This window comes from Ceratotherium simum, chromosome 10 (assembly GCF_057802395.1).
Source record: "Ceratotherium simum simum isolate JZ-2026a chromosome 10, ASM5780239v1, whole genome shotgun sequence".
Classification (NCBI taxonomy): domain Eukaryota; kingdom Metazoa; phylum Chordata; class Mammalia; order Perissodactyla; family Rhinocerotidae; genus Ceratotherium; species Ceratotherium simum.
In genome coordinates, this window is record NC_141909.1 from 46,550,654 (window position 1) to 46,575,358 (window position 24,705).

Consider the following 24,705-nt stretch of genomic DNA (forward strand, 5'->3'; position numbering starts at 1 on the left):
TGTAGCGCTTGAGGATCTGACATGTTCATCCTTTCTACCAGGACAGATATCCTTATTTATCCATTTGGTTCATGAGGGGCAGTGCTTGGTAGATATCTGAAGGAAGAGTTTAGGAGGTTATTGAAAGGAAATATACTGAATTACTGTCTAAGTAGAAATGATACTGAAACTACTTTGGAAAGGAAAGAATTACCTTCCAAACTGATAAAAATCCCAAGAGTGTATTTCCAAAACTCAATGGGGATTTTTGCTGGTGTAGTTCATTTTACTATTTTTACCATGTAGAACACTGCCTGCATATAATAGATGCTTGGCAGATATGGAATGAATGAGTGTAACTATAACTATATTGTTTTAATTAACTGCTCTAACATGGTTTTGATCAAGGTAGGATTTTAAAAATTTCTTAAATGGTTTGAGTTTCTATTTTCTGGAATACATATGAAGGTGAACCCAACATTTATCTTATTCCCAAGGAGTTTTTTTTTTTTTTTTTTTTTTTTGGTGAGGAAGATTAGCCCTGAGCTAACATCTGCTGCCAATCCTCCTATTTTTGCTGAAGAAGATTGGCCCTGGGCTAACATCTGTGCCCATTTTTCTCCACGTTATATGTGGGACGCCTGCCACAGCATGGCTTGATAAGCAGTGTGTAGGTCCATGCCTGGGATCGGAACCTGCAAATCCGGGGGCTGCCGAAGGGGAGCCTGCAAACTTAACTACTACGCCGGCCACCCAAGGAGGTTTTAATCTGGTAGGAGCCATAAAATATATAAATATGTTAATGAAACCAGCTAGAAGTAATTAAAGTACAATAGGATAAATAAATCTGAAGTGGGAATTTGGAGGTCAGGATTACCTCCTGATGAGGTGATTAGAAAGTGTTTCCCTGGGAAGGTGGTATTGAATAGGAATGAAGGACAGGTAGGATATAAACACTTGCGGGCATAGGGATGTGGAGGTAGAGAAGGCTGTAGGAATCACACTGGCAACAATGTATGTATGGGGGGAAAACCATGATGTGCGTATGTGGATTGGGAAGTTCGTTTTGTCTGTAGTGAAGTTCCTATGGAAGAGAACAGTGAGATATGAGGTTGAAAGGGTAGGTTTGGAAATTTTTTTTTTCCTAGTAGAGCACTGGATATTTTTGAGAAGAGTGGGGTGGTTAGAGAGAGACTCCTTTGTGTCTATTAACAAGAGAAATGATTCAATGATTCTCCCTGTATTTTGTCTTTTAAGTGCCTTGGAGATGGAACATGTTAGGTTTCCTTATGTGAGGTGAACACACTTTTGTGATCAACTCTAGTAACTCTTTCCAGCTGTTTCTTTCTCGGGGTCTTTTTTTTTTTTTTTTTTTAAGGTTATAATAGACCTGAGAAGATGAATTCTTTCTCCCAAGTTCACCAGAGCTGCCCTTGTCTCTCTAACTTGATATGCCTTCTCATGTTTCTGTGTTCCTTACTGTTGCCCAAATATCTTTCTAATGTACAGCTTTTTGTACTTTATTTCCAATTCTGCAGTGACTTCCTGTTCTCTGTGGTTATCGTCTACTTTCCTTGGTACGAGGTAGGTGCCTTCCATGTTCTGGTTCCTGTGTATTTTTTGCTTCTATTCTGTCTACTCCCTACACCCCTTGCAATGTAGCCGTGTAGTTAGTTCCTAAAATGCACTAGCTGTTTCACCTAACTGTGCCTTGGCCTGTGTTGTCTGTGGTGTTCTACTTCCCACTTCCCATCCTTTCAGACCTGGTTCTTGAATTATCTCCACTGGGAAGCCTCCCCTGATTTCCCAAGTGACAGTTGGGACACCCTCCCTTCTGCTCACTGAGAACGGATTCCTATCCAGGCTCCCCATCTTGTAACTGTTTAGATGCTCTTTCTTACCAGATGATGAGCACCTCATGGGCAGTTTTCTCTTCCTCATTTTTGAGCTCCAATATTCATCATGATGGCTGGTACATAATACATACTTACATACGTGTTTATTGAATGAATGTGTTAGATGATGGTTAGGTCTTATAGAACATCTTAGAAATTATGTACTTAAAATTTGTTACTAGATGACTATCAAAGTTTTTAAACTTAACATCTGTGGAGGCTCTTAGCAGGAACATAGTGGTTGTTCAGTAAATTTAGGTCCATTACCTCCTTTACTCTCATTTAAGAAGCAGTATCTGCTTAGAACATAATAATGGCAGTTATTCTGGGAAAAAGAAAAGAAATACGAGACAGTTTCAGCCTTTTCGTATCTGTATAGTTACAAGGAGGATGATCATACACAAATGAACAACTAAACCCTTTATGTTGGACTTCAGTTGCTTCTCATTTTGATCACTTATTAATTGATGTTGCTCCCTCCCTCACCCATCCTGTGGACTATAGGTCCTTCTTTCCCTTCCTTTGCTTTGATCTATAAACTGCACAGCTTTAAAAACTACTAATTTAAAAAAGGGGAATATATGCTGATTGTGACAATATTAGATTCAGTTTCACATCTTCCTCCACCCCACGAGCACTGAGCATTTCACACTGAGGAAACCAGAAGCCAAAATCCCACGGCTGGTCATAGTGGGATGTGATTCTGATCCAAAGATCTTGTTTCTTCCTCTCTGTTATTGATTTTTTGTCCCATATTTAGCTTTTAATGTTATTTATATGAATAATAATCTGAAAAGAAATTAGATTTTGTACTCTTATATATTTTGAGCTTTTTACTAACATAAACAGCTTAGATTTGTAAGCTAGCATTATATATGAAGAGCCAAGGTGGTTTTCTTCCATAAATCAAGAAAAAGAAAGAAGAAAAAAAGGAAGACAGGCTTGCACTATAAATGCAAAAGTGACACTTGAAAGTACTACTCACAATTGTGGAGGCAAATAATTGCATAATTACCTGGAGGGACTGAAAAACAAATTGCCTAATTTTAAAGACTAGAACAGCTGGTGTTTTTTTACCCCCCACTCCTCCCCGTGGTGAATGCCCAATGAAGTTTTGTTGTGGTTTTTCTTTTTACATAAACATAATCAACACAATAAAGAAGATAATGAACCAATGACTAAGAGCATCAGCACATTTTTTTCTATCTGTTCAGATGTGGCGAATAGATCTTTATCCTTCATTGAACCATCAAATAGAGGCTGGCAAATTAGAACATCCATGTGGATTTAATCAGCTCCTTCCAGCCCCAACTTTGGGCTGTTTTTTTTTTTTTCCCCCAGTTTTAAAGTGCAATTTGTTGTTCAGATGGAACTAAACATTTTCTAGTTCTAAAAAGTATACTGAAGATGCTGAATAAAAACAGGTGGCCTTATTTGACACAGTATAAGTTTTTTCATTTACTACCACTGGATAAACTATCATACACTGGTTGCACTCACGTAACCAGTACCCAGCTAGAGAAATAGGACAATGCCATCAAGCTCAAATGTCCCAGTCACTACACTTCCTCCTCCCCAAGTAACTCCTGTCCTGACTTCTAACACTACAAATTAATTTTTTTGTTTTATGTGTTCTTTAGAACTTTTTTTTATTGTGGTAAAATTCACATATATAAAATCCATCATATTAACCGTCTTAAAGTATACAATTCATTGACATTTATCTTCACAGTGTTGTGCAACCATCAACACCATCTAGTTCAGAACATTTTTATCAACCTCAGAGGAAATGCTGTGCACTTTGAGCAGTCACTCCACATCTTCTCCCCGCCTCCTCCCAGTAGATTTGGCCCATAGAAACCCCTTCAAGCCGGTTCCTTTGTCCTTTGGCATATAACCATCATTCTTTGAGCACTTCCTAACTATCTTGTATAAGACCTTCCAGGATCATCCTGTATTGTCCTAGCCTCAGCTGTGGAATCAGTGCTTTCTCCAAGGAATGGTTCCTTTGAGAAGAGAATGCTATTTAGAAACCAGTATCTGGGTGCTAGGTCTTCTGATGAGAAGTCTTTACTTCTAGGCCCTTTCAGACAGAGCTAGGATATATATATATAATATATATGTATACTATATATTATATATATATGACACGTGTATATGCATGTGTGCATATATAACGTGTCTATGTATAGAAAACACGTGTGTACACATACCCATCTTATATCTATTTTTTCCTATCTTTAGCCATCTATATTATCTGTCTAAATACCTCCCCACCTTTCTCTACCAAAACCACAAGTTTATACTGATACTTTTAGTTTTCATATTCTAGCTTATTTTTCTGACATTGTTATTCATTTGAAATACAACTAGGTTCATTTGATTTGGATTTATTTCATTTTAGGATTTTCTTCCCATCCATCTTGATTTTATTTTTTTCTTTTTGAGTATGTGAAACCCCAACATAGTTCCAAAAGTCATAACTGTGCAGAAAGGTACATTCAGAGAATTGTCACTTACCCTCCTCTCTCTGAGGTATCTACTACTCCATCTTTCTACCTTGCTCTCATCCACCCTCTGAAGGTATACAGTTGCGTTAGTTCCTGATTATTCCTTCCTGTGTCATGTTGTACAGATAAAGAGATATATGTTCTTCTTTCTCTTTCATAAACACAAGGTAACATAGATATTCTGTATGGTATATTCGCTATGGTATATTCTTTTTGATGCTTAAAAGCTAAAAGAACACCTCAATTCTGGTCATGGTAAGCAGGTAAGAAGTGTTACAACACCAGGATATTGCATTCAGCAGTTGAAGCAACACTTCTTAAATATGTAAAATAGCCTAAATGTTCAAATGTCTTATTGAAGGCAATGGGCCAGTGCAGGAGAGCTTTCCTGTGAATAGAAGGAAAGTCGATGCTAGTTAGATATTGATGAATAATAAAAGAAATGTAGTGTGTTGAATTTCTTCTATTATTATTTCAAGTTAATTTCTAAGTGCCTTAAACTGGTATTGGATCAGTATTTTTTTTTTTCTTTAGAGATATTTTAGAAGCTGACAGGGGACAGCAGCAGATTTTTTATATTTTATCATATTTCTTTGTAAAAATGTGCTTGGTAATCTAAACTTTAACGTATGCTATTTTTTTGTTTGTTTTTTCATTTATCTTAATTTTTATTTAAAAAGACTTCTACATCTTTAAATGCATATGCCACAAAAGAACAACATATTAAACTATTATTGGCCATTTATGTCTTGGGTTGAATGTGATCATCAAATGCTTTCTTAATTTTTTTTTAGCATATGCTATTTTTAATTTACTCTATAAGCAGCCTCAAATTATAGGCGGAGTTCTTGGTACATAATGGCGCTCATTAAATGTTTATGGAAAAAAAATTATGTATAGTTTTAAGGGAATTCTTTGCTACATTTTATTTTGTTGTTGAATGCACCTTTCTGTGGTACTTGTCATTCTTATAGTGTCTACTGTGAGTTTGCGTAATATCATCTCTGAATAACAGATTTTATTGGCAATGGAGATCTGTTGGGATTGTAAATGTTCTGAGAACAAGTAACTCATACTGCAATGACAGCTTAGCATTTCTGTTGATCAGTGACATTAGAGGTGCTAGAAATCATTTGAAAAATGCAAAGAAATTGTCGCCATGCATTTTAATAGCAACGTACATGATAGTAATTTAGACTATAATTACCCTCTGGGCAGCATCTGTGCTTACCGTTGTTTTGTACAGTGCTGACTCTGCTGTTTTCTTAAAATATTGTCATTATCAATGCAAACTATTTCTTTAAATAGTCTCCACATTGTGTATCATCTCATTCGTCTTCACAAGTCTCGTCACCTGAATAGGTACCAGGAATTCAGGAGTTACAATACTAAAGAGAAATGGCGGCAGTTAATTTATAGTTACTGACATAAATAAAAACCTGCAGACATAGAGATGGATACACACATCCACGTAAGAGTACTCAGACATCTCTGTCACCACTGTGAGAACTTAGGCTTTTTGGTTATTTTGGCTTTATGTTGATGGAAGTTTTCTGTCTTCTGCAGTTTACCTGCTAAAAATTGTGAATATCACGAATATCATGGAGAAGGATCTTGGGTCTAGTAACTAACTTCATGCAAAAATCACTTGACGTTTCCACCTATTCTTACATTCCTCTAATATGTAAAGCTTTTAATCTCTAGAAACTATATATTTTGTCTTCATGTTAAACTCAAAGAAAATCAGCGTTTTGTTTTTTTTTTTTGGTGAGGAATATTGGCCCTGATCTAACATCTATTTGCCAGTCCTCCTCTTTTTGCTGAGGAAGATTGGCCCTGAGCTAACATCTGTGCCCATCCTCCTCTATTTTTTATGTGGGACACTGCCACAGCATGGCTTGATGAGTGGTGCATGGGCCCATGCCTGGGATCCGAACCTGTGAACCCCAGGCCACCAAAGCGGAGTGTGCACTAAACTGCTATGCCACTGGGCAGGCCCCTAAAATCAGCATTTTTTTTTTTTTTTTTTGTGAGGAAGATCAGCCCTGAGCTAACATCCATGCCAATCCTCCTCTTTTTGCTGAGGAAGACTGGCCCTGGGCTAACATCTGTGCCCATCTTCCTCTACTTTATATGGGACGCCGCCACAGCATGGCCTGACAAGCAGTGCGTTGGTGCGTGCCCAGGATCTGAACCCGGGCCGCCAGCAGCAGAGCGCGCGCACTTAACCGCTATGCCACGGAGCCGGCCCCTAAAATCAGCATTTTTAAAGAGTTATTAAAAGACTAAGCCATTCACCTGTGGTTTAGTATGTTTCATGGTGAATTTTGGTATAGGCTACCTTCCCAGAGGAATAAAGTGTGATTTAAATGAGCTGAATAATAGTTTACAGCAGTGAGAGTAGTGATGAAGAATATAATTTCTGTCTTCTGTGATGTCTCAGATAATCTAGGGAAATTTTTGCTTAAAGCAACTACTATGTGTTAGACACTCTACTAGGTACTAAAAGGTCATTGTCCTGACCCACATTGGCATTATGCGGTGTCATCTTTCTGCAGGGCATGCAAACTTTCTAGATTTAACTTTTTACTTTTATTTTAAAAATAAGCTCATCATTTAATGGTGGATTCTCCATGGTTGTATAGAAATCATTCAATTATTTGAAAACTGAAAGTTCCTTAATACTTTCCACTGGTAACGGGAAATATGAATTTTTTTTTTTTTTTTTGTGAGGAAGATTAGCCTTGAGCTACCATCCATGCCAATCCTCCTCTTTTTTGCTGAGGAAGACTGGCCCTGGGCTAACATCTGGGCCTATCTTCCTCCACTTTATATGGGACGCCGCCACAGCATGGCCTGACAAGCGGTGCATCGTTGCGCGCCCGGGATTCGAACCCAGGCCACCAGCAGCGGAGCTCGGGCACTTAACCACTACGCCATGCGGCCGGCCCCAATATGATATATTTTTAATTTGTCATAGAAATGGTATTCCAAATTACTCTCCATACAAATAAATGAGATAGAACAGTGAAGAAATACACTAAATACTTCTTACACCTGAACTGAGATGCAGTGCAAGCCTTGAGGCAGGTACAAAAGAATCTGTTCTGAGACAGGTCAAAGGAAATGGTTATTACTTCCTTTAATAGTTACATCGTGAAAGAAAGAGTGTTTGGTTTTAGAGAAATAGAAATTGTAAGGGAAACAAGTTGTGAAAGGGTATATTTTTATACCTTAGAATACATTTAGTAAGGAATCTGACAAGAGTAATATATGTACTTTTCTTTCTCTCCTGCATTTGGTGTTTTAGAATAAAATTTACTAAGGGATTAAAAAAGATTTAAAAATTATGTTGGATAAATATCCTTCTAATTTTTGTGATGTCAGGCAGACATCCTTATCTCGGTAATGTGTTTTGATACCACAGGGGATAAAGCTTTCTAAGTATTTTCTTCTTTGTGGCTAATGGACTTAAGAGATATGCAGACGTGAGTATCCTTTCCCTCTCTCCTCCTCTTCCACTTCCTTTGAAGTTATGTAAAATCAAAGAAACACAAGAGGAGCTGTCCTTTTAAAGAATATTTCTGATTATTCATGCAACATTTTCTCCCCTCAATTTCCTTTCTTTTATACCTGTGTTTTGATAGTAATATAATAAAAGGGGGGAAATTGTGTTAAAACTAATTTCCCAATTATCTGGCCTATTTCCTATGACTTTAATTTGAAATACTCCTTTCTGAGTAACCATTTTTTCACAATATTTTTGTGTGACTTATCTTCCCCTCCTTTCTTGTTGTAATCCTTAGTCTGTGTATACCTTCCGTGTTATTATGACCTCATTCATTCATTGAATGCCAGGCCTTTTACAAGGGACTGGTGACAACAGTGATGAATTAGGGAGAAGCATACACTGCCCTAGTAGATGCCTTCTAGTGGAGAAGAGGGCCTCACACAAAGAGGTGCTGGCATGTACTGACGGACTTCTTATTCCTAGAAGACTTGGCTACTTAGCTCATTGCTTTCCTTCCTGTTACTACCACTGTGGTCATCCTTAGTGAGTTCATCATTCACATAGATGATCCATCTGACATTCCACACTATTATTTCCTTGACTTTATCAGTCCCAATCATCTTTGTTTTTCTCCCCAATCTCAACCGTTCATTACCTTGGATAGTAAAATACCACCTCTAAATATTGTTTATAGACTTTCTTTCCTGAGTATTATCTATCTTTTCCACTTAATACTCCCACTTTAAGAAATCTATAACCCTTTTAGAACTGCTAATCCATTGACTCCACCATTTTTTTCATGTCCGTTACCTCCCTACCCCCACCATGCCCTGCTCTCCTTGTTGACCTTAGATGCACAGTCCTCTGTTCTCTTGCATAAACCATCAGTTCATTTGCCTCACTGTCCATATAAATTCGGCCCTTGGTTAAACTAAACTTCCCACCTCCTGTGCGTTTGCACTTCTACGCACCATGCATCTGGGAGGAAACATACAACCACACTGACTAGTGTTTCCTGAATGACCACAGTTGACAGGCGAGCCCTTAACAGATATCCTGCCACATGGTGCTTGTCAGTGCACTTATTTCCTTTCTGAAAATGATTTCATACCTTTTCTTCTCGTGCTTCCAGCTCTGCATCCTCGCTTCTAGCTGATTTTATTGATGCTTCTATCACTGAGATCGTTGATATAATCAGAATAGAACTGCCATAGCTCCTGATCACAGGTCTAACAATCTACCTGAATCTGTTCTCTTTGATTCTGCTTGTGCTCTTCTTCCAGCGATACGCTTTCCCTGCAACTGTGTAGGGTCAATCGTTCCGCTTGTTTAGTAGGTCACATCTTCTGTTACCTACTCAAAGGTTTTTATGTTCCCTTGTTTGTTTGTTTTCCTGCATCTACACCTACCCTCTCCATCATCAGTTTCCCGCCCTGTGCTTGGTCATTCCCATCAGTGTGTAAACATGGTGTGGTTTTCCCCACACCCCCAAAATCACACCAGAAGTTCCCCTTTAGCTACTGCCCTGGTTCTTTGCTCCCATTTACAGAAAATCTCAAAAGAGTTGTCCATTCTTCTTGCTATCTCCCCAATCCACCGCTCAAGCTGCTTTTGTCAAGGTCACTATTACTGGTAGATGGTCTCACTCAGTTGTTGAGACCAAAAACTTCAGCATCACCTTTGAATTTTACTTCTTTCACACCTCAATCCAAACTATCAGTAAGTCTTGTCTGACCTTCCTTCATATTGAGCAGATCTCATGCCTTCCATCACTGGCATGTTATACCAGGCTGCTGTCAACACTTGACTAGACAATGCAGTAGCCTTCTAATTGGTCTCCTTATTTTGTATTTTGCCGCGTGTAGTCTGTTGCTACACAGTAGTTAGCATAATCTTTAAAAAATGTTTATTAGATCTTAGCATTTCTATGCTCAGTACCCTCCAATGGTTTTCCATTCACTCAGAATATAAAACCTAAAGTCCTTACTATGATTTATAACACCCTATCAGGGGCCAGAAAGCTTTTTCTTAAGTGGCCAGATAATAAACATTTTAGGCTTGTATGTCACATATGGTCTCAGTTGCTTCTGCTGCTTTCTCTTCCTCCCTCTTCTCCTTCTCTTCTTCATTTTTATAAGCTTTTAAAAATGTAACAACCATTCTTAGCTCAAGAGTCATACAAAAACATTTGGCGCTCAGTCTGTAGTTTGTCAGTTTCCTGCCTCCAGGATCAGGCACCTGCCTGTTTTGTCTGTCCTTGTCATCTAGAACTCTTTGTCATGCTCCCTGGGATTTAGATGAGTCTTCTTGCTGTCCTGTGAATATGCCAAGTTCATTCCTGCCTTGGGGCTTTGCGTTTGCTCAAACTGCCCTTCTCCCGGAATTCCCATACCCCCTCCTTCTCTTCGTTCTGGTCTCTGCTCAAATGTTATTTTCTCAGAGCCAAAAAGGTCATTTGCTCAGACTTGCAACTCTTAAATAGCTACCGCCCCTGTTACTCATTCTCTTTCTTCCCTCTTGCCCGTTTGAGTAGCTAGCACCGCATATTGGCTTAGGCCTAAAACCTAGGAGTCATCTTTGACTTTTATTTCACCTCTGTATCCACATCATATAACAGTGTCTGGCACACAGTAGGTGCTCAATATATCCTTTAAATAATAAACTAGAATTAAAGTTATCTTAATACAGAGTGGTGAGTGTTATGAAAAAGGAATCCATAGATGGGGGACTCAGTTTATGTGGCTCATAAAAGGCCTGTTCCGGGAAGTTAGTCTCAGCCGAGATCTAACTCACATCTAAGAGTAGGCCTGTGCAAGGATGTAGTAGTGATGGTGAGGGTTTGGGTAAGAGGGGAGGGTGTTAGAGGCAGTTCAGAGGCCTCTGAAAATACAGAGGCCTTTTGGCAATAAATTGTTCAAACTGAGAAAACGTAATATGGCTGAAATGAAGAATTATTTGTAGCCAAAGAGTTTCGTCTGTTTTTCCCAGTGTTTATTGGTAAAAATCTACTTCCTGCCTCATTTAAAATGTCGTCCACCTTTACCCCCATCCTCCAACCAAACACACCCAAAATTGTTAACAGTGCTGCTTCTATACCTTGAACTAGAATGGCCCCAGAGACAAGATTGACAGGTTGGTCTTGGTCTTTCGTATAAATGGAACCATACACTTATATACTGTTTTTTTGTTTGTCTCCTTTAAGTCAGCGTAGTTTTTTGGATACATCTATCTTGTTGCATTAGCAGTAGTGAAATTTTGTTTGTTATTGTGTCGTATTCCATTGTATGGATATACTACAACTTGTTAACGAATACTTGGGTTGTTCCCAGTCTATGGCTATTATGAATACCCTCCTGCTTAACACCTAGTTGGGGAATTTGAGTCCTATCATCAGTGTAGATTTAGCTTTAAAAGAAACTGTCAAACTCTTTTCCAAAGTGACAATACCATTTTACATCTCCACCAGTCATGTAGGAGTGTTCCAGTTGCTTCATATCCCCACCATTCTAGGGGGTGTGTAGTTCCCTGGTGGCAAATGATCTTGAACATTATTTCATGTGATTATTGGCCATTCATATATATTCTTTTGTGAAGTCTTTTATCTGTCCTTTTAATTGGACTATTTGTCTTACTACTATTGAGTTGTAGGAGTTTGTTAAATGTTCTGAACACAAATCCTTTATGAGATATGTTTATCATTGGGAGAGGCAATCTCCTATGGGCCCTGAGTATCCCTGGATGTTCTTTCTGGTTATGCCAAGAAAGCAAGGCTTGATTTCTCTTTATTGAGCCATTTCTCAGGGTTGCTTTTGCAGTGAGCAGCCTTAGAGGTGATGTTATGTCTCTCTGTGGACAATGAGCAGGTTTATTACTGTTTACCATAAAAATGGTGAATCCCCCAAACTTGGTGTTCTTCCCTTGTAATGCAATCCACTGCATGTGCAGGCATCCATCAGAGGGCTCTGCATTGTCCCTATGGGACTTAGTGGGTTGGGAAATGAACATGTGATAATAAAGTCCTTTGTCTCTAACTCAGGAGTCTTGTGTTTTCTGTCAGCATCCATCAAACAGTAACAGGCTAGCTTAGCTTATACACAGGCTAAAATCTCAGACTCCGCACAGTTCTTGGCATGTATTGCAAATATTTTCTCTTAGTCTGTGTCTTACCTTTCATTTTCTTTTTTTATTTTTTGTGAGGAAGATCAGCCCTGAGCTAACATCCATGCTAATCCTCCTCTTTTTGCTGAGGAAGCCCGGCTCTGAGCTAACATCTATTGCCAATCCTCCTCCTTCCCCCCACCCCCCACCCCGAAGCCCCAGTAGACAGTTGTATGTCATAGTTGCACATCCTTATAGTTGCTGTATGTGGGATGCGGCCTCAGCGTGGCCGGAGAAGCAGTGCGTTGGTGTGCGCCCGGGATCCGAACCCCGGGCCGCCAGTAGCGGAGCGCGGGCGCTTAACGGCTAAGCCACGGGGCCGGCCCACCTTTCATTTTCTTAATGAAACTATCTTAATAAAAGAGGCTTTTGAAAAGTGGAAGGTTTAAATTTTGATGAAATCCAATTGTACAATTAGTACCTTTTGTATCCCTAAGAAATCTTTGCCTTCCCCAAGGTAGTGAAGATTTTCATTTGTTTTTTTCTAGACATTTTACAGCTTTAGCTTTACATTTTGGTCTAGAATTTAGTTTCACTTTCTTTCATATGAATGTTCAGTTATTCCAACACAATTTGTTGAAAAGGTTTCTACTTACCCCATTGAGTAACATTGACACCTATGTTGTAAATTGTTGGCCGCATAGGTTCACGTATATTTCTGGACTCTCTATTCTGTTCTGTTGATGCTTATACCATTCTAATTTGATTACTGTTGCTTTATAGGAAATCTTGAAATCAGATAGAATAAGTCTCCATCTTTATTCATTTTCAGAATTGTTCTATTTTAGGTTCCCTGCACTTCCGTATAAATTTTAGAACCTGCTTCTCAATTTCTGCAAAAAAGCTTGCTGTGATTTTGGTGGTGATTATATTGAATCTTAGATTATTTTCCAGAAAATAGATTTCTTAATATTGAGTCTTCAACCCATGAACATGGTATAACGTCTTCATTTATTTAGATCATCTTTAATTTCTCTTCACAATATTTTGTAGTTTTCAGCGTATGGATGTTTCCTGTCTTTTGTTAAAAATGTTCCTAATTTGTGTTTTTTTGATGCTATTAAAAATGATATATTTTAAAATATCATTTTCCAATTGCTGATAGTATTTAGAAATACAAATTATTTTTATATGCTGAGCTTTAATTCTGTAACCTTGCTAAATTCGTGTAGATAATCATTTCATTTGCTAATAGAGACAGTTTTACTTCTTCCTTTGTAACCTGTAGGTCTGTTGTTGTTATTACCTTGTTGCACTAGCTAGGACCTCCAGTATAATACTGAATAAGAATGGTAAGAGCTGACATGCTTCTCTTGTTCCCCGATTTAGAAAGAGGAACATCTTGATTTGACCAACATGGAAACTATAGCAGATGGGAGACTTTATGAATGGGTACATAAAATATCCTATTCTGTGTCATTAAAGCAAACAAAGCATTATTAACATTTTTGGATGCTTGAACTCATCTCTATAGGAATTTTGCTAGAAGGACTTCATAGAATGTGGGTTCAGTTAGCTCCCATTTCATGGAATGACATCTTTTGGTTCAACTGATTTTACCTATAACTATAGTCAGAGGATGGGAGAGTAGAGATTCCAATGTTTTAAGATAATTGAATCCTTATCTTTCATAACAGAAGTTCAAGGCAATATTAAAAACTTACAAGTCTAAAAAAGATCAGAATAAGCATATAATTTAGACATATTAAGTAGCTATCAGAAGAAAAGGAATTAACATTAAGGGAATTAAAAGTGATTGCCTTTGTAAGATAGGGCTAAGAGGTGGGCAGGTGGCTTTTTATTTATTTTTTAATCTTTTAATATCACATTTTTAATCCAAATGCACTTATTGCTTATTCTTATATTTTAAAAGTGTTTGCTCTATGGGGCTTGCCCAAAGTATTTACTATATTGCCCAAACAATATATGAATTGTCTAAGAAAACAATTCATGTATTCAGTTTTGATTTATTTTGATTCTACCAAAGTCATAATTGTTTCAATGATAAATTCAGAAAGAACTACAAAAGATCATCTGGTTTAACCTCCATTGATATATATATTTGGATAAAAATATTGGCCTGACAGCATACGTAGGAAACTTGAAAAATGATACAAAGAAATTATAAGCAACCTACATGTCCAATAATGGTGGTCTAAATTAGGTAAGTAATGGTATGTTAACAGTCTGTAGGCAGGAAAAAAAATCATTTTCTTTAAGACTTATGTATTGATATTGGGATATGTTTATGAAATATTAGTCAATGATAAAAGTAGCCTACAGAACAATATGTATCATATAATGTTTTTGTAAGATATGTGTTATATATGAATATGTATGGAATATTATGTATATATCTTTGAAAAAATACTTTAAAAATAGAAATATCAAATTAATGGTCATTTTGTGGTACTTTTTTTCCCTGTTTTTCTGTTTTCTCAATTTTCTGTGTCAAACAAGCAATACTTTGGTAATTTAATGCAAAAAAAGACATTGATAAAAGCTATGTTGGTACAAGTTTGAATATATTCTCTTTTTAGTGAGATATAATGTAGTTAGTGATAAAAAAAATTGGATATTCATTTTCAGCACGCTCACTGTTTCATTTCTACTTTCAGCTTTATCATTTCATTCTCTTGAGATTTTGCCACTGAATTTTTCTTTGGTAAATTACCACTTTGAAAATGGCCTGTCTTCCCAGGGCTAATTTGTTTTGCATTATTGGGAATGTTTTCTTGTATAACATTATAGCAAATTAGTAGAAATGAAAAGAAATGAAAAATGTATGTAATTTCCTGCCATCCCAACTCATTTGCTTTCGAACATCTACAGTTCCTTTCCTTTCTCTTGGATGTGTAATCTTCAATTTAGATAGAAATAATTCTGGACTTAATTGTTTGACATCCTCATTTCTTATCCGGACCACATATCTACCTTCTCAAAAGGACTTTCTGCTTTGATGCTTCCCATCTCAGAGTAAAAGTCAAAGTTCTTTCGGTGGCCTATAAGCCCTCCAGTCCCCTCTGTCACAACTGTTTCCCAGATATCTGCATGATTAGTTTCTCACCTCCTTCAGACTTTTATTCTAACACTCAAGTTCGAGGCCTTCAGATTCTTCTCTGTGAGGCTTTCTTTGATCACCCTGTTTGAAATAGCACCCCACCTCCTATGCTCCTTATTCCTCTTCCCTGCTGTTATTTTTCCCTGTAACACTTACCACTATCTACCATGCAATATATTTTCATTGTTTCTTTCATTTATTATGTGTTTCTCTTTCTTCTTCCCTGTGGAGAATTATTGAAGCTCAATGCAGGCAGGGATTTTTGTCTCTCGTTCAGTGCTCTTATTTTCAGCACTTAAAACAGTGTCTGGCACTTAATAGAGAATTAATGAGTGAACTTGAACTCTTGTAATCCATATTTCAATACTGCTGCCAGAATGATCCTTCCAAAACTCCCCTGGAAAAGCTAATCGTATAGTAGCTCCATCACTCCATCTTCTGCTGTATCTTCAGTTGTGTGTGCTTTTGTTTTTATTCTTGGACATGCATGTGTGTTATGTTTTAGTCTGGAAGGTATTCCTGTCTAATTCTTTGCCTCCCTAACTCATACCTTCTCCCCGATACTCAGGCTTCCCACATGTGCTCTGCCAACTCGGGTGTTCCTCCTCTGGGTCCCTGGGTACCGTGTTATAGGAATTAGACTTCACTGAAAAGTACTACTTCCTTGCTTGTGTTTCTCATTCCATGCTTAGGTTTTGATAATCTCTGTGTCTACAGTGCCTAGATCTAGGTGCTTCATGATAGTTGAATGAATCAGTGACTTACAGCTTTTTGTGTTACTTGGAATATTACTTTTAATAGGGTCATTCTTGTATTGAGTTCTGATTTTTATTTTGCATGTGCCTAAAATATATTATATTTTAAGATATTTTCTGTGATATATACTTCATTGTTTCCATGATATTTTAGATTTGAAAAAGCCATTATTTTAATTTGCAAATGTTTTGATAGTATGTTACTATCTTTTGTGGATACTATGGTTTATGAATTTATAGATTTATGGGTAGAAGTAAGGAAATCATTCCCTCAAAATAATACTGCTCAAAGTAATTGCGTGCAGCTGTTAATATGAAAGGTGGGATTAATGTAATTGTTATTTTAATTGATAGTCTTTTTTGATGGATAATCTTCATACAGCATGAATTCAATTTTTTTTGACTTATTTTACAGGGAAGTCTTAAGAGAAGTCGGCACATCTCACCTCAGGAATTCATCTATGAACTGAAAATGTGGTCTGCGGATGAGAGACTTGTCACGTGCTTGGAGTCCCTCCGTGTGTCTTTGACTAGTAATCCTGTGAGGTAATTTATAAATCTAAATATCATCAAGGCATGTTACTAAATTAGACATATGTCATTAATGTGTCATTTTTGCTTAATACTTTCTTCATGGCACCTGTAAATACATGGCTGTTATACCTCAACTTCTCAAGGTAAAAATTGAATGTATAATATTTATATACATGAAGAAATACAGTCTCAGGGCCGGCCCCATGGCTTAGCGGTTAAGTGCGCGCGCTCCGCTACTGGCGGCCCGGGTTCGGATCCCAGGGGCGCACCGACGCACCGCTTCTCCGGCCATGCTGAGGCCGCGTCCCACATACAGCAACTAGAAGGATGTGCAGCTATGACATACAACTATCTACTGGGGCTTTGGGGGGGGTGGAAAAAAGGAGGAGGATTGGCAATAGATGTTAGCTCAGAGCTGGTTTTCCTCAGCAAAAAGAGGAGGATTAGCACGGATGTTAGCTCAGGGCTGATCTTCCTCACAAAAAAAAATAACAAAAAGGAGAAATACAGTCTCAATAGTATTTTTGTGTTTATTACTGAGTGATAAATAGCCTATGGACTTTAAAAAAAACTCATTTTTTTCTTAGAATTTTTAAAAACTTAAGGTGTTTTAAAAAGAGAGTTTCTAATCATGATTGCTATCAGTTTAATTTGTATATATCCTGGCAGATTCCTGTTTGACATAGCAAGAAATAAAATTTATTTTTTTCTTTATTGGAAATGGTATCTTTATAGGATCCCATAGGTTAGTGTTGTCAGATTTAGCAAATAAAAATACAGGATGGCCAGTAAAATCTGAATTTTATACATGCTTACCCTGAAAAATTATTAGTTGTTTTTATGAAATCCAGATTTAACTGATGTCCTGTATCTGGCATCATTACCATAGGTGTCTCTCTCAATCAATTTTTAGACTTTTTAGCCCAGCATATTTTTGAAAAATTTTAAGCAGAAGTTGTTATAAGATATCTGAGCAGTTATAGAATCAGAATTTCAGAGCTGCAAGGATCTATGGTGGATCAGTGTTGACTTCTTATTGTGTAATAAATGAATGCTTATTTCTGCATAAGAATACATCTGTATGTCTGTATATGTGTGTGTGTGTGTATTTGGAGGGCTAGAACGACAAACTATGACTGGATGTTAATGGTCTGTAAAAGAATCTATTATTCTCTCTGATTAGTACTTTTTTGGACTTTTCTGCAGTTAGGCTCTAGTAAGAAAAAAATCCTTGACAGTACAAGTATGTAAAACAAAAAGACCTGGGGCCGGCCTGGTGGTGCAAGTGGTTAAGTGCGCGTGCTCCACTGTGGTGGCCCGGGGTTCGCCGGTTTGGATCCCGGGCGCGCACCGACGCACCGCTTGGCAAACCATGCTGTGGCAGCGTCCCATATAAAGTGGAGGAAGATGAGCACGGATGTTAGCCCAGGGCCAGTCTTCCTCAGCAAAAAAAGAGGAGGATTGGCAGATGTTAGCACAGGGCTGATCTCCTCACACAGAAAAAAATAATAAATAAAAAAAAAAGACCCAACGTGCTGAGACATGCAAGTGAGTGAGTTTTAACTAAGGAGTATGAAGAGTGAACAAAGAGTCTTTTTAGTCTATTTCAACTTTATCTTTATTTTTCCATATTTTGCTGCTTCCAACCTGTTCTCCATACTATAAACTAATGGTGGCCTGAGACCAAGGACTTCCTGTGTCTTATTTACCTCTCTTTACCAGGCACAGTGCTTAGCACATAGAAGGTGCTTGGTACAGATTTGTTGATTAAAACAATGAGGTTTAATTTTCACCTCCTTCAGTCTTACCTTGGCTATTGTTAGAAACTAAGTTGAATTAGGAATTTATTTGACAGGTATAGTCAGACACGAAGAGCTCTGGTCTTCAGCTTAGTCTCAACCTTTGTTAAATGTATTCATTTAAAAAAGTTATTATTGAGTACCTGCCATTTTTCAAGTAGTATCTTAGACGTGGGGCTTGAGTAAATAGCAAAGCAGATCCAGGCCCTGTTCTTATGGAGTTCAAATGTAGGAAGACAGAGTATTTTGGGGTTGGTGGGGAATACACTCATTTCTCAGTTTATCTGGCAGCTACTGGGCATTGGGGATATTCATGGCTTTTCAGTATAATTAAAACTAGACCTTTCGGGGGTGCCCCTGTTGCCTAGTGGTTAAGTTCGGTGCGTTACACTTCGGCGGCCCAGGTTCAGATCCTGGGCACAGACCTACACCACTTGTCGGCAGCCATGTTGTGGCAGCGACCCACATACAAAATAGAGGAAGACTGGCACAGATGTTAGCTCAAGATGAATCTTTCTCAAGCAAAAAGAGGAAGATTGGCAGCAGATGTTAGCTCAGGGCGAATCTTCCTCAGCAAAAAAAAAAAAGAAAAGGAAAAATAGACTTTTCCTTTATCTTTTCCTCTTTGTCCTCATATTTTGAGTAGATGAATATGATAGCAAAAGAAAAACTGAAAGGTTTTATGAATTCAAGCATTTACAATGGATACAATTATTTATTGTAATTTCACCTAAAAATACTGGGGAATAATGCTATATATCTCTTTCATTTGAAACTTATTTAAACAAAAACCCCAAAACTTATGGAATTATTTCCCCCAAAATGGCCAGTTCTAGAATATATTATAAGAAATCCACAAGTGCTGTGGATATTTTCTATGAAGTAGTCTTTGTAATTGAAAAAAATAGGGCCGGCCCCGTGGCTTAGCGGTCGGGTGCGCGCGCTCCGCTGCTGGCGGCCCGGGTTCAGATCCCAGGTGCGCACTGATGCGCCGCTTCTCTGGCCATGCTGAGGCCGCGTCCCACATGCAGCAACTGGAGGCATGTGCAGCTATGACATACAACTATCTACTGGGGCTTTGGGGGGGGAGGAAATAAATAAAATCTTTAAAAAAAGAAAAAAATAGAAAATCTTATCATTGGAGAGATTTTTCTGAAATCATGGCAATTTATGTAGACAGAAAATTGAAGAGATAATCGAGTATTTCTGTGTCTAGTGCTCCAATTAGAGGAATGATTTAGCTGGATATGTAAAACTTGAAGTTATACCTATGATCAAATCTTTGGACTTGGCTGTTAGTTATGATGTGTCTGTTGATAAAGTCAGTTTTTCATAGCTTCTTTTTTGTGTACTGTATGTAACTAAATTCCAAGAAAGAAGGAAATGTCATTTTGTAAGCTTTTGACATCATTGTTAGACCTGTGGTATTACTGAGAAAATTAGAGTTAAAATTCTTTCAGTGTCTGTGAATAGAGTTGAAAAAGAAACAAGTGAACTGATTAATAATGGTTCTCCAGTGCTGGTTTGGGATCAGGATTTATTTAAATCAAGAGTCAAGGAAAAAGTAGGAGGTCCCCCTTACATTGGTTTCCCTTCCCCTGCAGATATGCAATATTTTTAGAGCCATTCATCAACTTCTGAAACTCTGCATAGCAATTATGAGCCATGTCAGCCTTTTACTGGATAGTGAATTATGTGAAAAGCAGTGTATTAAATACCAGATTATTGGCCTTGCTTTATGAAGAGTTGATCTGTTTGAAGTTTTATTGATTATTCAATTTTTTTGGTGCAAGTTTTGAGCTAAAAGCACAGTTGCTTTATTTTCACAACACTGGGAAGATGACCATCTTCTTCAAATTTCCAAATACAACTTTTAGTGGATCTTGACATAGTCAACAATTATGTTTGAGCTATTGAATATGTGGGGGTGGAAACGTAAAAAGGTAGATACTGACATCGTTATGATTGATATCAAGCATTTTAGTCCATACCCATCTGTGGATACAGCAAATGAGTTCTAGAATGCGTCTTCATTTTCTCAATTTGGTGCAGCTGTCAAGGACGAGATTTCTGTCTCAGAAAATCCAGTCTTATCAGGTCTTTGTGTTTTGCCATTTTAGGCATAATTTTCCTTTACTCGTGGTTAACATGCATTTTGTGGTTTACAAGAAATATTTTCACACTAAAGTTAGCTTTTTGTTAGATTTCTAAGGAGGTTTGGAACTACGTTTGATTAACTATATAACTATAACTTCACGAATGTCACTTTGGAAAATTTTGCAGTAAAATATGTTTACCGCAAAGCAAGTGAGCAGCCTTTGTGTGTCATTATTCCATTTAATCAGAGTCAGGTTTGGAATCTAGTTTTTCTGCGTTTCTGGGCATGAAAACACAAATCCGGTGGAAGAGTTTAACTTTGGAGTTGATGGACTTTTTGTGCCCTGTACCACATGTGTGAAGAGAGAAATAGAAAAGCTTGTGGTAAGCAACAAGATCAATGTACTCAGTATCAAGATGATCTGAAGGAAAAAAGTCAAGATAAAAAATTTGGGGGTATAATACCTTGACTTATTTTAAAAATTATTTTTATAAAAGGTTAAATATATAAAAAAGACTATCATAACAGTAAAACAGGCACCCACCTGCCTATTAATGAGATTGAGATACAGAGTGTTGCCTACAAGGTTGAAGCTTCCATGCATCCGTCCTTAATTCTACATCCCTTTCTTCCGCTATCCTGTGGTAACCATTTTCCTGAATTTTGGATTTATCATTTTTTTCTGTTCATTATAGTTTTAACATACATGTATTCTTAATTAATATATTATTTGCTTTTATATCTTTTTGAACTTTATGTAAGTGGCATCATCTTCCATATGTTCCACCTGAGACTCGTGTTTTCCCCTCAATATTATGTTTCATAGATTTATTATGCCGATGTGTGCAGTTACTCACATTTCATCACAATTAATCATTTTTATACCTTTATTTTTTCTTATATTTTAGGAGTATTTATTGTAAATAGCATATGAATGCTTTTTTAAAAAAATCCCATCTGACAATCTTTTGTCTTTACCTGGTAGTTTTATCTTTTTGTATCGTTTGTGAAAATAAATTAGAATTTATATCTGACATTTCATTTTGAATTTTCAGTGTATGCTACTTTTTCCATGTTCTTTTTCCCCTTCTTTCTTGTCTGTGATCTTCCTTCTCCTTCCTCTTCCTCATCCTTAAATTCTTTTGGCTAGATTTTTAATTTCTCATTTCATTTTTCCTCATTTACTACTTTGAAAGACACATTCTCTTCTGCTGATCCTAAAAGAGAAATTTAACATGCACACACTTAAAAAGGAAAGTTAACATGCATGCACTTAAAGGGGACAAAAATAAGCAATCTCTTTTCTTTTGAACCTAAGAATACTTTAACACCAATCATCCTCTTGATTTGTGTTCTAGTTTTGTGTGGTTTTAATTGTTTTTTCTTTTTCGTATTATAAATTAGCTATTATTACTATTGAGTTATACTACAAATACGTGTACATGTATCTATGTTTACGCACACTTATATACTCATCATACTTTTTTGTTTCATGTACATTTTTTCCTCTGATTATTTTACGTTTGCTTCAAGTATATCATTAAGTTCCCTTGGTGAGAGTCTGTTGATGGTAAAACACTTTGTCTGAAAATGACTTTATTTGCCTTTACTTTTGAAGGATAGTTTTCTTAGGTCGTGAAATTGAGAGATTTTAGATTTCTTAGTACATTGAAAATATTATTTTCTCTTCTGCCTTTAATTTCTGTTTTTAAGAGTTTGGCTCCTTATCTAAAACTCATTCTTTTCCAGGTAATCTGCCTTTTCTCTCTGTCTGGTTTTATACTGTTTGTCTTTTTTGGTATTCTATAGTTTTATGTGTCTAAGTAGAATTTCTTTCTTATTTATCCTGTTAAATGTTTTTGGTCTTCCTGAATATGATTGATGTCTTTCATAATTTGTGAATTTCAGCCATCATCTCTTTGAATATTGACTTTTTCTCTATAACTTTGTATATATTAGACCTTCCATCTCTGTATACCATTATTTCCTAACCTCTTTATAGTTTCCATCTATTTGTCTCTCTCTATTATAGTCTGGATATATATTTTTTTAGATCTTCTAGTTTCCTAATTGTTTCTTCACCAATGTCTAATCTGTTTAAATTGTATTTTAAATTTCCATTATTATAATTTCATCCCTATAATTTCTCTTTGGCTCTTTTAAAACTCTTTCATTTTTCATAGTTCTGTGCTCCTCACTTATTTTTTTAATCTTCTGTTATTTGTTTAAACATATTAAATATTATGTTATATTCTACATATACAATTCTAGTAAATAAAGGTTTCCCAGGTCTACTCCTTGTCTTGGTTGCTTGTTTTCACCTTTACTCATATCTTGTTTCTTTGTGTGTTTTGTAATTTTAAAGTGGGACCTCCTGTTCCTTGGAACTTGGAGATTTATTTTCAAGATACATTCTGTTAGAATGAATAAATGTTTTTCTACTGCTGGGAGCACAAGGATACTAATGACCTAGGACTACCTGAAACTAAAATTACTACCTTGAGCTTTTTTTGGACCACACAGGTACCTTACCTGTGTCTGGCTTGGGTTATGTGTTACTAGAACAAATTTTCCTTGTTGTCCTTCTTTATTCGGCAGGATAATTTCTAGGTCACCTTCCTACTGAAAGTGTGACCCTTTGAGATCCTCACTTTTTGCTGGTGTGTCCTAGGCTGATGGTGGCCTCTCTGCTTTAGCTCTTGTCCCTTTCACTCTGCATGGCTATCACAAAGGAAGTGTTGGATTTTCAGGGCTTGGCGTGTGTCCCATAGAGCCAATGGGGCTTGAGTCTGGCTTACCTCTCTGAATTCCTCTATTTCAATCTTGCTTTTAAGGACACTTCACTTTCTTGTCATCTTAGATACAAATTTAAAATGATGTTTCAGTGATGCTTGTTTGGAGCGTGGTTGTGGATATCTAGTTTAATACCAGGAGGAAATTTTGAATAAGCCTTTTAAATTATAAAAGCGTTACATTCCTATGCCAAACATCCAAATTTCTCAGAAGGATACAAACAGAAAATTTTGTCATTTGATCATCAGACCCGCTGCTCAATGGTGAACTCCTGTTAATAGTTTTGTGTGTGTCTTTGCCCCAAATTTTTAATGCATATGTTAATATGTTAGTATTTATTTTAAATTGTTTTTATCTTAGTCTGTTGATTTTTTTTTTCATTTTGGTTTTTTTTTTTTTAAGATGAACCCCAGAAGTTGCAATTTTATTGCCCTGCAGGATATTAACTAGTTTTGTACTTCAATTAGCATTCTTCTTCTATCCTTTCTTTAAGCCACTAAAAATACTTTGATTTTTCTAATTCTTTTTGAACCAGACTCACCATCTTGCTGGTTCCCTCATTAATGAGGTAAATAAATACTTGACACTACTGACTTTATTTGGACAAGCAATGTTTTTATATTTTTTGAAAATCATGCTTTGACATTAGAGATTTCTGGAATGTGTTTAATATTCCTTAGAAACATCCTAGAAATTCATAGAAGTGGTGAACCTGGTAAAAGTGTGGGCTTCCTACATCCTCTCTCCCTCACAGGGTTGGGGGAAGGGACAATGAATTTGATGAAGAGAATGGGTGTTCCCTGAGTGAGGAAGTCTTTCTGTCCCTCGTCCATCTTCATGGCCAATCCCCCCAGGACTTCGTCCTTCTACCTCACTTGCAGAGTCCCTCCTCTTAGTCAATGGATTCTATCAGTGATGTTGTGGTGGGGTGAGGGGTGGTGCAGGTAATTCAGAGCACTGAAACTGAAACATCCAGAAGTCAAACATTTCTCTTACCAAGATGGACCTCTTAAAGCTTAATAATACTACATGATACCTAAATAATACCTAAAGAGTCTCTAGTGCTTTCCTCCATCTTAACAAAGATGCTTTCCTAGGAAGTAACTGAAGATAGAATCAGAATCAAACTATACATACGCATATATGTTTATGTGTGTATTGTATATATTGTCAGGGTCCTAACAGGAGAGAAACCAGAGAGCATTCTACAGTTTTTTAAAAAATTAGTTGATACCAGGAATTGGTTAAATAGGTGATAGACTGAGAAATCACATAGGGACAGTGGGGCACTCCAAAGATGAGCAATAGCAGGAAGCTGGTCCACTCCTATGCTAGAGAAAGAGGAAAAGGCAGTGTTCTGGAAGCTCATGGGCTGGTGTTGAATGGCAGAAACTGGATCCATGGGGAAGATGCAGCTGTTGCCAGAGAAACTGCCAAGGCAGAGAGAGAGGGAGAGAAATACCCTGGTTAATGCCTTCTTCCCACCTTCCCTCGGGCCAGCCTTAGTTGGGAGCAGTTGATTACAAAGCTTGGGAACTGCAGCCTGCAGGGTCAGCCCCTTTGAGACAAGAACAGAATTGTAGAGCAGTGAAGGAGGGGAGTGAGAGTAAAT

General features: G+C 37.2%; 1 protein-coding gene across 2 annotated transcripts in view; it reads left to right on the plus strand.

Annotated features, from left to right (window-relative positions):
- Positions 1–24,705, plus strand: part of DIAPH3 (diaphanous related formin 3) — a 480,740-nt gene that overhangs the window by 96,824 nt on the left and 359,211 nt on the right. For both annotated transcript variants that reach the window (XM_004433600.3, XM_087436004.1), the window contains one exon: positions 16,285–16,415. In XM_004433600.3, the coding sequence (XP_004433657.2) occupies positions 16,285–16,415 (131 nt within the window). The remainder of the gene's footprint in view (positions 1–16,284; positions 16,416–24,705) is intronic.